The following is an 18,623-nucleotide window of genomic DNA, read 5'->3' as shown; positions in this document are numbered from 1 at the left end:
GCCGACCATGTAACCTACTCTAGAGACTGCCTAGAATTTCCCTAGCGCATAGCCCTCTAATTTTCTAAGCTCCATATGCTTATCTAAGAGGCTCTTAAAAGACCCTATTTTATCCGCATTCTACACACCCACCACTCTCTGTGTGAAAAACTTACCCCTGACTTCCCCTCAGTACCTATTTCCAGGCAGCTTAAAGCTATGCCCCCTTGTGTTAGGCTTTTTAGCCCTGTGGCTATCCACACGATCAATGCCCCTCATCATCTTATACACCTCTATCAGGTCACCTCTCATCTTCCTATTCTCATAAGGTATGCCCTCCAATCCAGGCAACATTCTTGTAAATATCCTCTGCACTCTCTCTGTAGTATCCACATCCTTCCTGTAGTGTGGTGAACAGAACTGAACACAGTACTCCAAGTGAGGTCTGACCAAGGTCTCATATAGCTGTAACATTACCTCCTGGCTCTTAAACTCAATCCCACGGTTGATGAATGCCAACACACCATACGCTTTCTTAACAAAACTGTTAACCTGCGCAGCAGCTTTGAGTGTCCTATCGACAAGGACCCCAAGATCTCTCAGATCCTCCATACTGCCAAGAGTCTTACCATTTATATTATATTCTGTCTTCAAATTGGACCTCCCAAAATGAACCACTTCACACTTATCTGGGTTGAAGTCCATCTGCCACTTCTCAGCCCAGTTCTGCATCCTATTGATGTTCCTCTGTAACCTCTGACAACCCTCCAGACTATCCCCAACACCCCCAACCTTTGTATCATCAGCAAACTTACTAACCCACCCTTCTACTTTTTCAGCCAGGTCATTTATAAAAATCACAAAGTGGGGTCCCAGAACAGATCCCTGTAGAACACCACTGGTCACTGATCTCCATGCAGGATATGAACCATCTACAACCACCCTTTGCCTTATGTGGGCAAGCCAATTGAATCCACAAAGCAAGGTCTCCTTGGATCCCATGCCTCCTTACTTTCTGAAGGAGTCTTGCATGGGGAGCCTTATCAAATGCCTTACTGAAATCCATATACACTACATCCACTGCTCCACCTTCAGCAATGTGTTTTGTTACTTCCTCAAAGAATTCAATCAGGCTCGTGAGGCACAACCTGCCCTTGACAAAGCCATGCTGACTATCCATAATCAGATTATGTCTCTCCAAATGATTGTAAATCCTGCCTCTCAGGATCTTCTCCAACAACTTGCCCACCACTGAAGTCAGACTGACTGGTCTATAATTTCCTGGGTTATCTCTACTTCCTTTCTTGAACCAGGGAACAATATTTGCAACCCTCCAATCCTCCAGTTCTTCTCCCATCCCTATCGATGATGCAAAGATCATAACAAGAGGCTCAGCAACCTGCTTCCTCACTTCTTCCCACAGTAGCCTGTGCTATATCTCATCTGATCCTGGTGACTTATCTAATTAATGCTTTTCAAAAGCTCCAGCACATCCTCTTTCTTAATATCTATGTGCTGAAACATTTCAGTCTGCTGTAAGTCATCCCTATAATTGCCAAGGTCTTTTTCCCTGGTGAATACTGAAGCAAAGTATTCAATAAGTACCTCCGCTACCTCCTCCGCCTCCTGCACACGTTTCCGCTATTGCGGCTGATTGGTCCTATTCTCAAGCGCTCATCCTTTTGCTCTTTACTGACTTGTAGAATGCTTTAGGGTTTCCTTAGCCCTGTCCGCCAAAGCCTTCTCATGGCCCCTTCCGGCTCTCCTAATTCCTTTCTTAAGCACTTTTCTAGCTACCTTGTAATTTTCTGGAGCTCTAACAGTACCTAGTTTCTTGAACCTTTTCTTCTTAACTAGATTTTCTACATACTTTGTACACTATGGTTCTTTTACTCTACCATCCTTTCCTTGCCTCAATGGAACATACCAATATAGAACTACATGCAAATATCCCCTGAACGTTTGCCACATTTCTGCCGTGCATTTCCCTGAGGACATCTGCTCCCAATTTATGCTCCCAAGTTCCTGCCTAATAGCATCATATTTTCCCCTACTCTGATTAAATGTTTTCCCAAATTGTCTGCTCTATCCCTCTCCAGCGCTACGGTGAAGAAGATAGACTTGTGGTCACTACCTGCAAAATGCTGTCCCCTGAGAGACCTGACACCTGACCAGGTTAATTTCCCTATACCAAATCAAGTACAGCCTCCCCTCTGGTTGGTTTATCTACATATTGTGTCAGGAAACCTGCCTGACTACACCTACCAAACTCCACCCCATCTAAACCCCTTGAGCTAAGGAGAGGCCAATCAATATTAGGAAAGTTAAAATCTCTCATCACAACAACCCTAGTATTATTGCCTCCCTATCTGCTCCTCAATATCCCTGTACTGTTGGGGAAGGGGTCTATAAAAAACACCTAGTAGAGATATTGCTCCTTTCCTGTTTCTGACTTCCACCCACACTGACTCAATAGACCATCCCTCCATGACTTCCTCCTTTTCTGCAGCCGTTACACTATCCCTAATTAGCAATGCCACACCCCCACCTCTTTTGCCTCCCTCTCTGTTCTTTTTGAAACATCTAAAGCCTGGCACACTCAGCAGCCATTCTTGTTCCTGAGACATCCAAGTCTCTGTAATGACCACAACATCACAGTTCCATATATTGATCTATGCTCTAAGTTCATCCACCTTGTTTATGATATTCCTTGCATTAAAATAGAACATCTCTAACCATCAGGCTGAGTGCTTCTTTGCTCTAACATCTGCCTATCCTTCCCCACAAACTCCCTACAAGCTGTCTCTACTTGTGCTCCAACCTCCCCATCCTTGGCCTCTTCACTTCGGTTCCCACCCCTCTGCAAATCACGTTTAAATCCTCCCCAATAGCATTAGCAAACCTCCCTGCCAGGATATTGGTCCCCCTCGGATTCAAGTGCAACTCGTCCTTTTTGTACAGGTCACACCTGCCCCAGAAGAGATCCCAATGATCCAAAAATCTGAATCCCTGCCCCCCGCTCCAATCCCTCAGCCACGTTTTTATCCTCCACCTCACTCTAGTGCTGTACTGTAATCCCGAGATTATTACCTTTGAGGTCCTGCTTCTCAGCTTCTTTCCTAACTCCCTGTATTCTGTTTTCAGGACCTCCACTTTTTTTCTACCTATGTCGTTGGTACCAACATGTACCACAACCTCTGGCTGCTCACCTTCCCATTTCAGGATATTGTGGATGTGCTTAGAAACATCACAAACCCTGGCACCTGGGAGGCAAACTACCATCCATGTTTCTTTTTTGTATCCACAGAACCACCTATCTGTCCCCCTAACTATAGTCCCCCATTACTGCTGCCTTCCTCTTCTGTTCCCTACCCTTCTGAGCCACAGGGACAGAGTCAGTGCACCTGTTGTTTCTCCCAGGTAGATTGTTCCCCCACCCACTGTCCAACAGCACTCAAAATGGTGTACTTATTGTTAAGGAGGACAGCCACTACCTGACGCCCTCCCTTCCCTCTCCTGATGGTCACCCACTTACCTGCCTCCTGTGACCCCAGGGTGGCTACCTTCCTGTAGCTCCTGTCTATCACTGCTTCACTTTCCCTAACAAGCCAAAGGTCATTGAGCTGCAGTTCCAGTTCCCTAATCTAAAGAGCTGCAGCTCGATGCACCTGGCACAGATGTGGCCATCAGGGAGGTTGGAGGTCTCCTGGGCATCCCACATCTGACTCAGAACAGAAAACTGGCCTTGTGGTCATACCCAGCATTCTAACATTCCAAGCCCCATGAGACGATCATTTTTTATACTGTGCTGCAAAGCTCTGTGTACCTGTGCAAAGCTCTCTCTCTTTTCAAACTGGTTGGTCCACTGCTACTGCGCCGAGCCCCACGAGTGCCCCTTTTTTAAACTTTTCTCCCTGACCTGTATGAAGCTCTCTCTCCCTTCGAATCGATTGGTCCACCATTAATTAGTGTTGGAGAATATTGTTGAAATTAGTATTGCTCAATGTTGAACCCTGGTACTGAAGTCCAGCATTGGAGTTATATTATGAGTTAACAGTTAACACCAAATTTGGGGCTTCAATATCCTTATACATATGCTGAGAGAATGTTTCACCTTGCAGAATCCAGAACTAGGTGCATGGTTTCAAAAAAAGCAGGTCACTAATTAATGATGGTGATGAAGAGGAATATTTTCTCCGAGGATTGTAAATCTTTGGCATTTTCTTCCCAAGAGAGCTATACATCCAAATCAACAGATGTATTCAAAGTACAGCCAGAAAATTTGGCTCTCCGGGGAGATAATGGGTTAGGAAGAATAAGCAGGATGGTGATCCTGAGACCAAAACTGGATCAGTCTTTATGGTTAAATACATCTGAATGGTCCCATGCTCACTCTTGCCGGGGTGTTCTTCTGAAATCCTGAACAACCTGGCACCAAGCACAGATCAATAATTACATTCAATATAAGACATTCAGATTTTGTTATAAAAGTTGATCCATACTGTATAAATGATTCACACATTGGAACCCTGCAACCTCTTACTTGAAGCACAAAATATCATAAATGTAAATTACTGCAATAAAACTGGATTTTCTTCAGATTTATCTTATGTTAAAAATTAAGCAAAATGTCAGTTCATGGTTTGAATTTTGTTTGCATGCTTCAATAAACAAACTTGATTGTTTTAGTGTTTCACCCATCTATCTGTTAAAGATCTGGAAAGTTTGGGTAAAATAGGTAGAATGATTATATGATCCTATATATTGTCTGACAAATGGGGACTTCTTAGACATGATCTTGAATTATGGAATATTATTTAAAAATGCTCACAATTAATTGTCGCTAGGCTGCAGTGATAACTATACAGCTAAAAATGGCAGTCAATGTAATTTTTCAATGGTGCATTTGCAACAGGTGTTTGAAGGACAACTACTCTGCTTATTTTTACTGATAATAACAGGGGAAGATTAGCAAGTAATACACCTGGAGAGCTCCATTGTCTTTATTAAATAATGCAATGGAAATTCTGCTCTCCACCAAACCAAGTAAGTATGACTCTAGTTTTGTAACAGTAATTTTGGCAGTGAAATATTTCTTCTTTACCTCTTTGGGGTGTCAATATTAATTGTTTACAAGTCCTCATGTGGGCTCAAATCTACAACTGTAGACCCAGCAACAATTTTGGGGGTAGTAAAGTCGAGCAGTAGATGGAAAAATGGATCCCTAAGTATGAAGAAGTGAAGGGATTTAACCACTACTAGAAAATAAATCAACAATTAGACGATTGTCAAAAATAACCATGCTGTAACTTTATTTTACTTTGTCATTTAGGTTGCTTCTTTGATAAATCCTCCAATCAAGACGCGGGTTCAGCACATATTCTCAGAGAAAATTGCTGCAGCTTATCCAAGCCATCAACGAGCTCCACTGGGAAAGTCTCACGATCAAGCACCAAGACTACCCAAAGGACTAGATATATATAATACCACATTTGGGAAAAGAGTAGTTAAAGGTGCTAAAAAACAGACAAATTTGTTTTAAATTACTATAATAATAGATAAACTGAAATATTTTATGTTTCGATTAATATCTGAGATAAAGGATAAGGACGCAATTTTAAAAGAGTTATGAGAACAGAACCAGAACTTCCATGCACTGTATGTTGTTAAAAAGGCATACATTATCAGTTGCTTTTTTAATTGGAGGTATTGAATACAAAATCAAGCATTCAATGCTAACCTATAGATCCCACATAGGACACAGCTGGGTACTGTGTCAATACGAATGACCAGATTTGAGGAAGATTGGCAAGGCTCTGGACTTGGTACAGAGAAAAAAATCTCTGGAAAACCAGGAGACAAAATGAGAAAAATCACAACCTGTTACATAATTTTCATGATCCTGAATCCATTGTGAGGAGATACTAGAAACAGATTCAACATAATCTTTCAGAACTCAGATTTAGAATCAGATAGTACCTGCTGCATCGGGTGACCCTGTGATCTCTGCCTTGGAGGCCAATGTTAGGCTTTAAAAAGGGTGAACCCTCACCAGGCTGAGGCCCTAGATGGAGTACCCGGTAAGGCTCTGAAAACTTGTGCCAACCAACTAGCGAGAGTATTCAAGGACATTTTCAACCTCTCACTGCTACGGGAGGAAGTTCCAACTTGCTCCAAAAAGGCACCAATTATACCAGTCCCTAAGAAGAATAACGTGAACTGCCTTAATGACTATTGCCCTGTAGCACTCACATCTACGGTGATGAAATGGTTTGAGAGGCTGGTCATGACTAGACTGAACTCTTGTCTCAGTAAGGACCTGGACCCACTGCAATTTGCATATTGCCACAATAAGTCAACGGCAGATGCAATCTCCATGGCTCTTCACTCGGCCTTTGACACTTGGACTATAGGAACGCCTATATCAGGAAGCTATTCACCGACTATAGCTCAGCATTTAACCCAATCATTCCCACAATCCTGATTGATAAGTTACAGAACCTGGGCCTCTGTACCTTCCTCTGCAATTGGATCCTCGACTTCCTAATTGGAAGACCACAATCTGTGTGGATTGGTGATAATATCTCTTCTTTGCTGATGATCAACACTGGTGCACCTCAGGGGTGTGTGCTTAGCCCACTGCTCTTCTCTCTATACATCCATGACTGTGTGGCTAGGCATAGCTCAAATACCATCTATAAATTTGCTGATGATACAACCATTGTTGGTAGATTCTCAGATGGTGACGAGAGGGAATACAGGAGCGAGATATGCCAACTAGTGGAATGGTGTCACAGTAACAACCTTGTACTCAATTTCAGTAAGACAAAAAAGCTGATTATGGACTTCACGAACGGTAAGACGAAGGAACACATACCAATCCTCACAGAGGGATCAGAAGTGGAGAGAGTGAGTAGTTTCAAGTTTCTGGGTGTCAAAATCTCTGAGGACCTAACCTTGTCCCAACATATTAATGCAGCTATAAAGAAGGCAAGACAGCGACTGTACTTGTTTAGGAGTTTCAAGAGATTTGGTATGTTAACAAAAACACTCAAAAACTTCTATAGATGTACCATGGAGAGCATTCTGACAGGCTGCATCGCTGTCTGGTATGGAGGGGCTACTGCACAGGACTGAAAGAAGCTGCAGAGGGTCGTAAATTTAGTTGGCTCCATCTTGGGTACTAGCCTACAAAGTACCCAGGACATCTTCAAGGAGCGGTGTCTCAGAAAGGCAGCGAGCATTATTAAGGACCTTCAGCACCCAGGACATGCCCTTTTCTCACTGTTACCATCAGGAAAGAGGTACAGAAGCCTGAAGGCACACACTCAGCGACTCAGGAACAGCTTCTTTCCCTCTACCATCCAATTCCTAAATGGACATTGAACCCATGAACATTACCTCACTTTTGTAATATAATTTATGGTTTTGCACTATTTTTTATCTATTCAGTATGCATTTACTGTAATTTATTATTATTACTTTCTTCTTCTTCTATATATGTATTGCATTGAACTGCTGCTGCTAAGTTAACAAATTTCATGACATATGCCCGTGATAATAAACCTGATTCTGATTCTGAAGTGAAAAACAGTTGAGGTGCTTTGGGAAGAGCAGAAGTAGTAGTAGTAGTAGTCATACTTTATTGATCCCGGGGGAAATTGGTTTTCGTTACAGTTGCACCATAAATAATAAATAGTCATAGAACCATAAATAGTTAAATAGTAATATGTAAGAGTGTGATTAATTGAATAATATTTTAGAATAATTGACTCGGCTACAAGATGAAAAGCATGTTTTTGTTCTACGGATTTCCCCTGGTTGGATGAATGATGTACATGGTCTAAAAATTCTTTGTGGATCTACTAATTGTCGGACCTATTACTTGAGAAAAGACTTTTTCTTTACACGATTCACAGGTGTATAAATAGGGTAATTAGACAAATTTGTTTCTGTTTGTATGGAGAGGTTCAAAGACTTCATTTGTACTGAGCAGTGAGATTTATTGCATTTATTTCCAACACAGCCCAGCAGGAGACAATGTCATCCACATATATAAATGTGTTACATTTCCTTCTCTGCCTTAGGCATAATTTGATTTATGATGTTTTTGTGAAGTTCAGACATCCATTCTTTTTGAGATGGGTATGAATATTTCTTCCTGATGACACAGCAGATCGAGGGATTGAGGATAATGGGTTTAGGCAATAAAATGCTCAGACCTAGATCAGATCAGCCTTTATCATATTCAGTAGCAGGGAGAGTGAGTAACCATATTTCTTATGCTCTTGCTGAATGTGCTGCTTTCCATCAAACAAATAATCATGGTTGTAGCAATCAGTCCTGCTCTGCTTAGTTCTCTCCATAGTCAGTTGCATGAGGGAGCCTTAATAGTACATGCCAGTTAGGAAGCAAATTCTTGTACCATTGTATGTCTTTTTTGAGATACATGTATTGCTACTAAAACCTGCACTTGTATTTCAACCCTAATTGTCCTTGAAATGAGGCAATTAGTGGGTGGTTGAGAGTTAGAAACACAAATGGGCAAGAAAGGAGACTCTTCCTTCAAATGACTGGTAAACCACTATTAACACCGTAGTCACACTATTCATATTCATCATTAATGATAAACTCGGTAGAGTTATTACATTTTTATGAAATGTAGGAGACTTACAAGATCACAGACTGTTGCAGCAGTAGTCAGAAAGAAGTCACCCAATAACTAATCTGCAATCCTTTTATTATCATTTGAAGTAGCTGCAGTTTTTGAATCGTTTCTAGCTACATGGCTAATGGGCTATAAAAGGAAGAAGTGAGAAACTGAGTAGTTAACTGCTAGTTGATGACCGTATTTAAGTAACGTGGAGGAACAGAGGGGTTTTGGACTACATATTCATGGGTCCTTAATGAGACTGGTCAATAAGATGGTTAATAAGGCATTTGAATTTTTTCCTTTGATAGCTGAGTTACAGAATATAACATCAAGATTTTGCTAGAGCTCCATTAGTTAGTCCATTAAGACCATAAAATATAGGATCAGAATTAGGCTACTTGGCCCATCGAGTCCGTTCCACCATTTCATCATGGCAGATTGATTTTTCCCTCTCAGCCCCAATCCAATTGAACTCTTTGAACTCTTTCCAATGTCAGCACAGCCTTTCTTAGATAAGGGACCTAAAACTGCTCACAGTACTCCAAGTGAGGCCCAACCAGTGCTTTATAAAGCCTCAACATTACATTCTTGTGTTTATATCCTAGTCTTCTGAAAGTGAGTGCTAACATCACATTTGCCTTCCTCACCACAAACTCAATTTACAATTTAACCTTTAGGGAATCCTGTATGAGGATTCTCATGTCCCTTTGCAACTCAAGTAGTTGATGCTATTATTTACTAAATGCATGACCATATACTTTCTGGGACTATGTTTGATTTGCCACTGCTTTGTCCATTCTCCTAAGCTGTAGCCTCTCCATTTCCTCAAGGCTACCTGCACCTCCACCTATCTTCGTATCCTTTGAAAACGTGACCACTCTATTATAGGCCCTCTCTTTGGCTTTTATGTTGCTGTTGACTTTTGTCAGGCATGGTTGTGTCATTCTGCCCCTAAGTGTTCCTTTATCTTGAGCTATCTAATCATTTCTGGTTCATTGCACAACACCCAATGCAGAATAGATGATCCCATAGTGTGCTCAACCCATGGTTTGAAAAAGCCATCTGGTAGGCATTCTACAAAGTTCTCTTCTTGGGATCCAACACCAACCTGAATTTCCCAATCTACCCGCATCTGAAATCTCCCGTGACTATTGTAGTAACATTGCCGCTTTGACATGCATTTTCTATCTCCTGCAGTAATTTGTAGACCACATCTTTACCACTGTTTGGGGGTCTGTATATAACTTTCATCAGGGTCTTTTTACCCTTGCAGTTCCTTCGCCTCTATCCACAATGATTCAAAACTTTCCGATCCTTTGTTACCTCTTTCTAATGATTTATTTTCATTTTTACCAACCGAGCCACACCACCTCCTCTGCCTACCTTCCTGTTCTTTAGATACAATATGTAGGTCTCAGATTGAGTACTGAGTACAGTTCAGGTCAACACATTACAGGAAGGTAGGCATTGGACAACTTGTGAACGAGATTTAAGATGGTGCCAGAATTTAACAATTTTTTTTCCATTTGGATCAGAGGAGAGCAAAGAGAAACTTAAATACGGAGTAGAATTGGTAAGGGCTGAGATAGATTAATCAGCTCAGACTTGCTCCTCCAGGCAGAGAAATTAAAAACCAGGGCATAGATTTAAAGCAAGTGATTGTAGAATCAGTGGAGAGATGAGGAAGAAAATCATGCACCAAGAAGGACACTCTCTCATGAAAAATTGGTTGGGACAGAAACTTTCATCACCTTTAGAAGTACTCAGATATGTACTTGAAGAGTTGTGACCTGTAGGGCAAACAGTCCGGTGCTGGAAGGAGAGATTAGATTACAATGGACATGATTGGCCAAATGGACCCCTGCATCATACATTTTCTGAAGGAAATGTGTCCTTCATTCCATTTACTGCCAGTTGGAAAATGGCAATGACCAATTGTTTGACTGCCGAGTGGCATTCCCGTGCTGCTTTTCAGCAGCTAGACACTGCCATGTTCATTCCTCAGCAATAAGGACAATGGACCAGACCAAAGAGATGGTGGGCTTGGATCTGAGATGGGCAAGGGGAGCTTATGAGTAGACAGTGGAAACTTGCCAAATTTGCCAATTTTTCTTTTTGGTGTGGTGGGTTAACTGATCCTGGGGGAGACATTGTGGCAGGTTTGCTTGAGAATCTGGAGAGAAATAATCCCATTTCTCCTGTCTTGCATGTATCCATGTAGCCAAGCCAGCAGCTCTTAGCTATCTTCAGTAGGCAGGATATCATTAGCCTCAAATAAAGCACATCTTGACTCTCTCTGCTGTGCTTTGTTCAATCCCTTATTCATAAGACCCACTAAACAAAACACTACTCAATAAACCATACCCACCCCTGGCAACATGTCATCCAATACCTCCTAAAGGTTTAGTACCAGTGTCTCTGTTAAGTGGCTTAAAGTATTTTTATTTAAGGTTTCATGAACTAGCACAGTGGAGTTATGGGGGTGGATTGGTCTACACCTATTTTCACATTTCCTCCATGACAACATACTACTGTCATGGTGCCAGAATAGAAATGATCAGTCTTGGGACCTGGAGGGAGGTGGTTGAGAGGGGCCAGGTAGTGACGGAGAGGTTTTTATCTTGACTGGGATTTTGAGGATTGGACTGGGTGGTGGAGGACCAGAAAGCCTTTGGGCTACAGTCTGATATGGATAGGGCTGTTGGACACCTGGGATTGATTTTATAGGGGTTAGGGAAGTTACGGGCGTCTAGTTCTGTAATGGGGCACTGAGTAAATGATTATGGTCACACCTGTAGTTGTCTTTCAGATAAGCTGGAGAAAGTGAGCAAAGAAAAATGAGAATACATTAGAGAGAATTTATTAAAAGGTGCACAAATGTATTTTGTGTAGTAGTATTTGACAACATTACGGATGTGCAATAGTGAATGAACACCATTAGAACCGTAACTGCTGAGCTATATGCCACAGCATAGGAAATAATATTAATTTAACATACATTTGTTAACCAATATGGACAACAAATGTCAGACTGATGGCCCCATACCTTGGATATATGTGTTCTATCATTCTTAACCAGAACAAATTTAACAGACTATCTGATGTGCACAAATGACTCATTAAAATATTATGTTATTATTGAAATGCAGAGTGTTCAAAAATATTATTGAATTTCTCATAATGTATGGAAGAAAGAGTCTATTTTGATGTAGGTTTAGCCCACCAAGTTCTGACATAATATTTTGACTTTGGCCAGCAGTGAAAATTAACACCAAATTTTATAGCTACAAAATAATGTGTAATTTAAATATGTTTAGTTTAATGATTAACTGTAATTTTGACCACAAATCAATATTGAAAATTTTATTTCAGATACCACTGCGAGCGAGCTTGTAAACCCACCGAAGACTCGACAACAAGTTAATGAAGAATCACAAAGAGGACATCCACTATATATTGTTACACATAATGATTACAATGTTGGTAAAGACACATTATTTATTTGCAATATTGCAGGTCAACAATATCATCTCTGACAAATACAGTGGAATCCAGTTAATTAGGGCACATCAGGTCCAGTACATTTTGGCCTAATTAAGCGGCTGACCCAATTAGCCAAGGTTTCATGGAAGTAGTTAAAAGGTATAAAAAAGACAAACTACCACTTAACTGAGTAACAATTTATGTACTTAAATGAAATACAGACTGAATTAGAACACTACCAATACCAGATGCAATTTAATGTGGATAAATGTGAAGTTATCCACTTTGGTAGCAAAAATAGGAAAACAGATTATTATCTGAATGGTGGCCGATTAGGAAAAGGGGAGGTGCAACGAGACCTGGGTGTCATTATACACCAGTCATTGAAAGTGGGCATGCAGGTACAGCAGGCGGTGAAAAAGGCGAATGGTATGCTGGCATTTATAGCGAGAGGATTCGAGTGCAGGAGCAGGGAGGTTCTACTGCAGTTGTACAAGGCCTTGGTGAGACCACACCTGGAGTATTGTGTGCAGTTTTGGTCCCCTAATCTGAGGAAAGACATCCTTGCCATAGAGGGAGTACAAAGAAGGTTCACCAGATTGATTCCTGGGATGGCAGGATTTTCATATGAAGAAAGACTGGATGGACTGGGCTTGTACTCGTTGGAATTTAGAAGATTGAGGGGGGATCTGATTGAAACGTATAAAATCCTAAAGGGATTGGACAGGCTAGATGCAGGAAGATTGTTCCTGATGTTGGGGAAGTCCAGAACAAGGGGTCACAGTTTGAGGATAAAGGGGAAGCCTTTTAGGACCGAGATTAGGAAAAACTTCTTCACTCAGAGAGTGGTGAATCTGTGGAATTCTCTGCCACAGGAAGCAGTTGAGGCCAGTACATTGGCTATATTTAAGAGGGAGTTAGATATGGCCCTTGTGGCTACGGGGATCAGGGGGTATGGAGGGAAGGCTGGGGCGGGGTTCTGAGTTGGATGATCAGCCATGATCATAATAAATGGCGATGCAGGCTCGAAGGGCCGAATGGCCTACTCCTGCACCTATTTTCTATGTTTATATGTTTCTACCTCCAAAATATTACAAAATGTTCTATTAGTTCATAATAGTTATCAACGACGGATTTCATCTGCTGTGTTCTTTTGATTGACTGTAAATGAACAAAATCAGCAGACACCCAGTGTTGATAATGGACTACCTTCATACAATGCTTTTGTCAATTGCATCCTCCAAATCTTTGTTTTCATTGTAACTTTCGTGATCATTTTTGATACCTTCAATTCTTCATAAATCCTAACTTGTTGATGTAGTGAAATCATTTCATTTTCACTCCTGGTGGTTTCTAGCATCTCCAAGCCTGAATGCTTGAAACCACAGTGAGCAAAACAGTCCCGAATTGTCTTACTGCTTATTTCTTGCCAACCATCAGTGACACAAATCACTGCTTTTTGAGCACAGCCACATGAAACTGACACTATATAAAAACTGATCACTGTAAACATGATGTAGCATCTAACAGCCAGGCAAGTGCATGCAACTGATGATGGTTAGAAATTGATCAGCAACAGTCTCCTGCCCCAGTTAAGTGGCATAGTGCCCCAAATAAATGAGGGAAGTCCTGGCTATTTTCTCGATTTGGTTTTTGTTCTTAAGAGTTCTCCTAAATGAATGACTGCCCTGATTAAACAATGGCCTAGTTAACTGGAATCCACTGCATCCACAAGTACGTAAACTATTGTAGTTTTCTACATGAAGGATTAAGATTGGAGTCTGATAAGTGACTCAGTTTGGCATAAAATCTGGATTTGGTAATAACCAGGACAGTAATTTTCATGATGGGCAAGGGGACTTCTTATCTGCTTCTTTGGCTCTATGCGTTTATGAATCTATGAGTCTTCGAGCAATTGTTATTTGGAATTTCCTTCAGGTGTGCAATATATAAGATTGATTTAGCAACCATCCAGAGACCAAACTGATTCCATTTTTACGTGGTCACAGATTGCATAATGGGATGGTTAGTGAGCAATGTAGTAGCAGGTTGCTTTTTGAAGGTGTGAAAGGTAGACCTTGAACTTAACTGAAATCATCAATCTAAATCAAAATGCTCAGCATGCAGTTTTGTTTTGATTATCATCAACAAAGATGGAAAAGTTGTTTCACTTTGTTTTTAATTCTTCCCCATGAATAATTTATAATGGTACATTTTGCTGAGCAGAAACAAAGCAAGAAATTCCAATGTTATACTGATTTAAGCTATTTCCATAGGGGAGCAGGTGGATAGAAAGTACAATTGGTCAAGAATCAGCAAAGAAAGTGCATTTGGAATAGAGACTCCTTATTTCAGTGATGGACGATTGGCTGCAAAATCATTGCGCTGGTTAACTGAACTGCAACAGTAAGTATTCATTACAAAGATTGGTGCTGTGCTGAAATCCTGTTTCTCTCTTCCCAGGTGAAGCATGATATCCTGAATGAAACATAGCCGTTGGGTTTGTACATTGATTGATTTGTAAATTTACTGCCAGGCTTTACTAAGACTGAGACAGAAATGTGACTGAACTGTCAGAAGATCAGTGACTTCAAAATAACCATTGGAATGTAAAAGACCATCTCAATGCTTAACAAAAGGATCATAATGGGGTTTAAATCATGTTTTTTGTGCCTCTCTCTCATTTTCCTTGACTTTTTAAATACTTTACATTATACTATTGAAAGTATCTTGACAGGTTGCATCATGGTCTACTGTGGCATTTTGACTGCACAGGAATATAAGAAGCTGTGGAGAGTAGTGGACATCATGAGCATGTCCCTTCCCACCAATGGTAATGTCCATTGGGGGCACTGCTTCAGGAAGGCAACATCTGTTATCAAAGATTACCACCATCCAGGACATGCCATCTTTTCATGGCTACCATAGGGCAGGAGTTACCTGAAGTCCCACCCACCAGATTCGAGAACAGCAACTTCCCTTCAACCATTCAGTTCTTGAACCAACAGGCAAAATGCTAATTACCAATTTATTTTAGCAACATCATGACCTGTCTGAACACTCCGCACTAAAATGGACTTCGTTTCTTTGCAATTTGTTTTTTCTTGATAAGTTGTGTATAATTTAATGATTATTCTGTGCTTCTCTTGTGAATGCTGCTTATATGAAGCTCTGTGCCTGTGATGCTGCTGCAAGTTTTCACTGCGCCAGTGCTGCATGTACTTGTGCATATGAATATAAATTTTGGACAATACATTGATGTAATTATTTCGTGCTATTGACTAGGGAGGAATTTCAAGACCAATTTCATTGCTGCTATTCTGATAAAACCCTTTGAATAGCATTGTATGATTATCTTCACTTAATGATTTGAACCAATTTACAAAGGTTGATTATTTCCAGGATTAGAGCTTTGGAATTCACACTGGCTGCTCCAGTAATGCCTACACTTAATACATGTATTAAAGTAGGTGCTAACTGAGATTTTGGCAGATACATTGTCATACTGATCACCTTTTAAAGAAATGTAAAATAGAATGCATGAAAGCTATCAGTACACAGTTTATATAAAATCAATGCTATTGGGTTGTTAATTAGAATTGGTAGATCTCCCAATAAAGTGTATAAATGTACGTGTAGTACTCACAATACTTGTAGACGTTGGAATACTTGATGTCAGCGACATCTGTGGAAAAAGAAGCAGAGCTAATGTTTCATTCCATAGATGCTACCTGAACTGTTGAGTATTTCCAGCATCTTTGTTTCTTCCCTCACAGTTCTAATTTCCAATTCTTTCTAGGCAAAAGTCTGCAAAGATTGTATCAAAAAAAATTGATGACTACAGAGAAAAAACACGTCATCAAGTTGGAAAAGTCCTTGATCCGTAAGTCAAGTGAAGTTTTGTGGGAAACATTGATATTATTAGTTATGATTTTCCTGAAAATTGTGAATGTGAGAAATATACAGATGGATCCTCTGCAGAAACAGTGAAGAACTAGCCCTTAATTTTTTTTCTGCCCCAAGCCTATGAGATCTGGAGATGGAATTGAGATAGAAAAGGCGTGTAAGAAAGCCAATGTTACATTAATGATGGGGGATTTCAATACGCAGGGAGACTGAGAAAATCAGGCTGGTGCTGGATCCCAAGAGATGGAATTTGTAGAATGCCTATGAAATGGCTTTCTACAAATGGTTGAGGCCACTAGGGGAATGACAATTTTGGATTGGTGTTATGTAATGACCCATATTTGATTAGGAAGCTTAAGATAAAGGAAGTCTTAGAAGGCAGTGATCATTACATGATAGGATTCATCCTACACTTTGAGGAGAAACTAAAATCAGATGTATCAGTGTTACAGTGGAGTAAAGGGATTTATAAAGGCATGAGAGAGGAGCTGGCTAAAGTTGATTGGAAGGTGACACTAGCAGAGATGACAGCAAAACAGCAATGGGTAGTGCTTCAGGGGGAAATTCAGGAGGTGCAGGAAAGATACATCCCAAAGATGAAGAAGTATTGTAAAGAGCAAATGTGGCTGACAAGGGAGGTCAAACACAGTATAAAAACAAAAGAGAGAGCATATGTCATTGCAAAAATTAATGGGAAGGTAGAGGATTGGGAAGCTTTTAAAAACATACGGAAGGCAATTTAAAAAGCCATAAAGAGAACAGATTGAATACAAAGGTAGCTAGCCAATAATATAAAAGAGGATACAATAAGTTTTTTTCAGGTATATAGAGAGTAAAAGTGAGGTGAGAGTGGATATCGGACTGCAGAAATATGATGCTTGAGAGATAGTAATGGAGGATAAAGAAATGGCGGACAAACTTGAATGTTTTGCATGAGTCTTCACTGTAGAGTGTCAGTGGGCAGAAGTTAGTGTCATTGCAATTACTAAGGTGAAGGTACTTGGGAAGCTGAAAAGTCTGAAGGTAGATAAGTCATCTGGACAAGATGGACTACGGCCCAGGGTCTGAAGGAGGTAGCTGAAGAGATTGTAGAGGCATTAGTAATGATCCTTCAAGAATTACTAGATTTTGGTATGATTCTGGAGGACTGGAAAATTGCAAATGTCACTCCACTCTTTATAAAGGAAATATAGGCCAGTTAGCCTGACTTCAGTGATTAGAAAGATGTTGGAATCTATTATTAAGGGTGAGGTTTCAGGGTACTAGGAGGCACATGATAAAATAGGCATGGTTTTCCCAAGAGGAAATCCTGCTTGACAAATCTATTGGAATTCTTTGAGGAAATAACAGGCAGGATAGACAAAGCAGAATCAATGGCTGTTGTTTATCTGGATTTTCAGAAGGCCTTTGAGGAGGAACCACACATAGGGCTGCTTAGTAAGATAAGAACCAATGGTGTTACGGAAAAGATACTAGCATGGATAGAAGATTGACTGGCAGGAGGCAGAGAGTGGAAATAAAGGCAATGTTTTCTGGTTGGCTGCTGGTGGTTCATGGTGTGCTGCAGGGGTCGGTACTGGGACCACTTCTTCTCACTTTATACTGTTTGTCAATGATTTGGATGAAGGAATTGATGTCTTTGTGGCCAGATTTGCAGATGATATGAAGATAGGTGGAGGGGTAGATAGTGTTGAAGTAGCAGAGTGCCTTCTGAAGGATGCAGAAGGACTTAGACAGATTGGGGGAATGGGCAAAGAAATGGCAGATAGAATATGGTGTAGGGAAGTGCATGGTCATAAACATTGGCAGAAGGAATAATGGTGTGGACTATTTTCTAAATGGGGGAAAAATTCAAAAATCAGACTTGCCAAAGGTCTTGGGAGGGTTTGTGCAGGATTCCTTAAAGGTTAACTTGAGTTGGTGGTAATGAAAGCAAATGCAATGTTAGCATTCATTTCGAGAGGACTATAATATAAAAGCAATGTTGCCTTGTAATGCTGCAGCTTTGTAAGGCATTGATCTGACCACACTTGGAGTAGTTATGGGCCCCTTATCGAAGAAAAGATATACTGGCATTGGAAACGGTCCAGAGAATGTTCATGAGAATTATCCCAGGAATAAAGGGTTAACATATGAGGAGCACTTGATTGCTCTGGGCTTGTACTTGCTGGAGTTTGGAAGAATGAGGGGATATCTCATTGAAACCTATTGAATATTGAAAGGCTTAGACAGAGTGAATGTGGAGAGGATGTTTCCTAGATTGGGGAAGTCTTGGACCAGAAAGCACAGCCTCAGAATTGAGAAGCATCCATTTACAACAGAGATGAGGAAACATTTCTTTACCAGAGAATTCATTGCCACAGACAGCTGTGCAGGCTATTTCTTTGGGTGTATTTAAAGCAGAGGTTGATGGGTTCTAGACTAAACAGAGTCTCAAAGGTTGCAGGGAGAGGGCTGAAGAACAGGGTTGAGAGGGATAATAAATCATCCATGCTGGATTGGCAGACATACTTGACGGGCTGAATGACATGTTCTGCTCCTATCTGTGACAGTTTCATATGAGGCCTCCCAGTGGCTTAATGTTATTGTTTTATATGAATAG

General features: G+C 40.7%; 1 protein-coding gene across 3 annotated transcripts in view; it reads left to right on the top strand.

The window, feature by feature from the left end:
- The window catches only part of efhb (EF-hand domain family, member B), a 67,048-nt gene that overhangs the window by 20,674 nt on the left and 27,751 nt on the right, over window positions 1-18,623 (top strand). For all 3 annotated transcript variants that reach the window (XM_072252013.1, XM_072252012.1, XM_072252014.1), the window contains 4 exons: window positions 5,312-5,492; window positions 12,005-12,115; window positions 14,392-14,521; window positions 15,915-15,998. In XM_072252013.1, the coding sequence (XP_072108114.1) occupies window positions 5,312-5,492; window positions 12,005-12,115; window positions 14,392-14,521; window positions 15,915-15,998 (506 nt within the window). The remainder of the gene's footprint in view (window positions 1-5,311; window positions 5,493-12,004; window positions 12,116-14,391; window positions 14,522-15,914; window positions 15,999-18,623) is intronic.

Source organism: Mobula birostris, chromosome 3, assembly GCF_030028105.1.
Source record: "Mobula birostris isolate sMobBir1 chromosome 3, sMobBir1.hap1, whole genome shotgun sequence".
NCBI classification, from domain to species: Eukaryota; Metazoa; Chordata; class Chondrichthyes; order Myliobatiformes; family Myliobatidae; genus Mobula; species Mobula birostris.
Note: the sequence above shows the minus strand (reverse complement) of the source record. Positions and strands in the feature narration are given on the sequence as shown.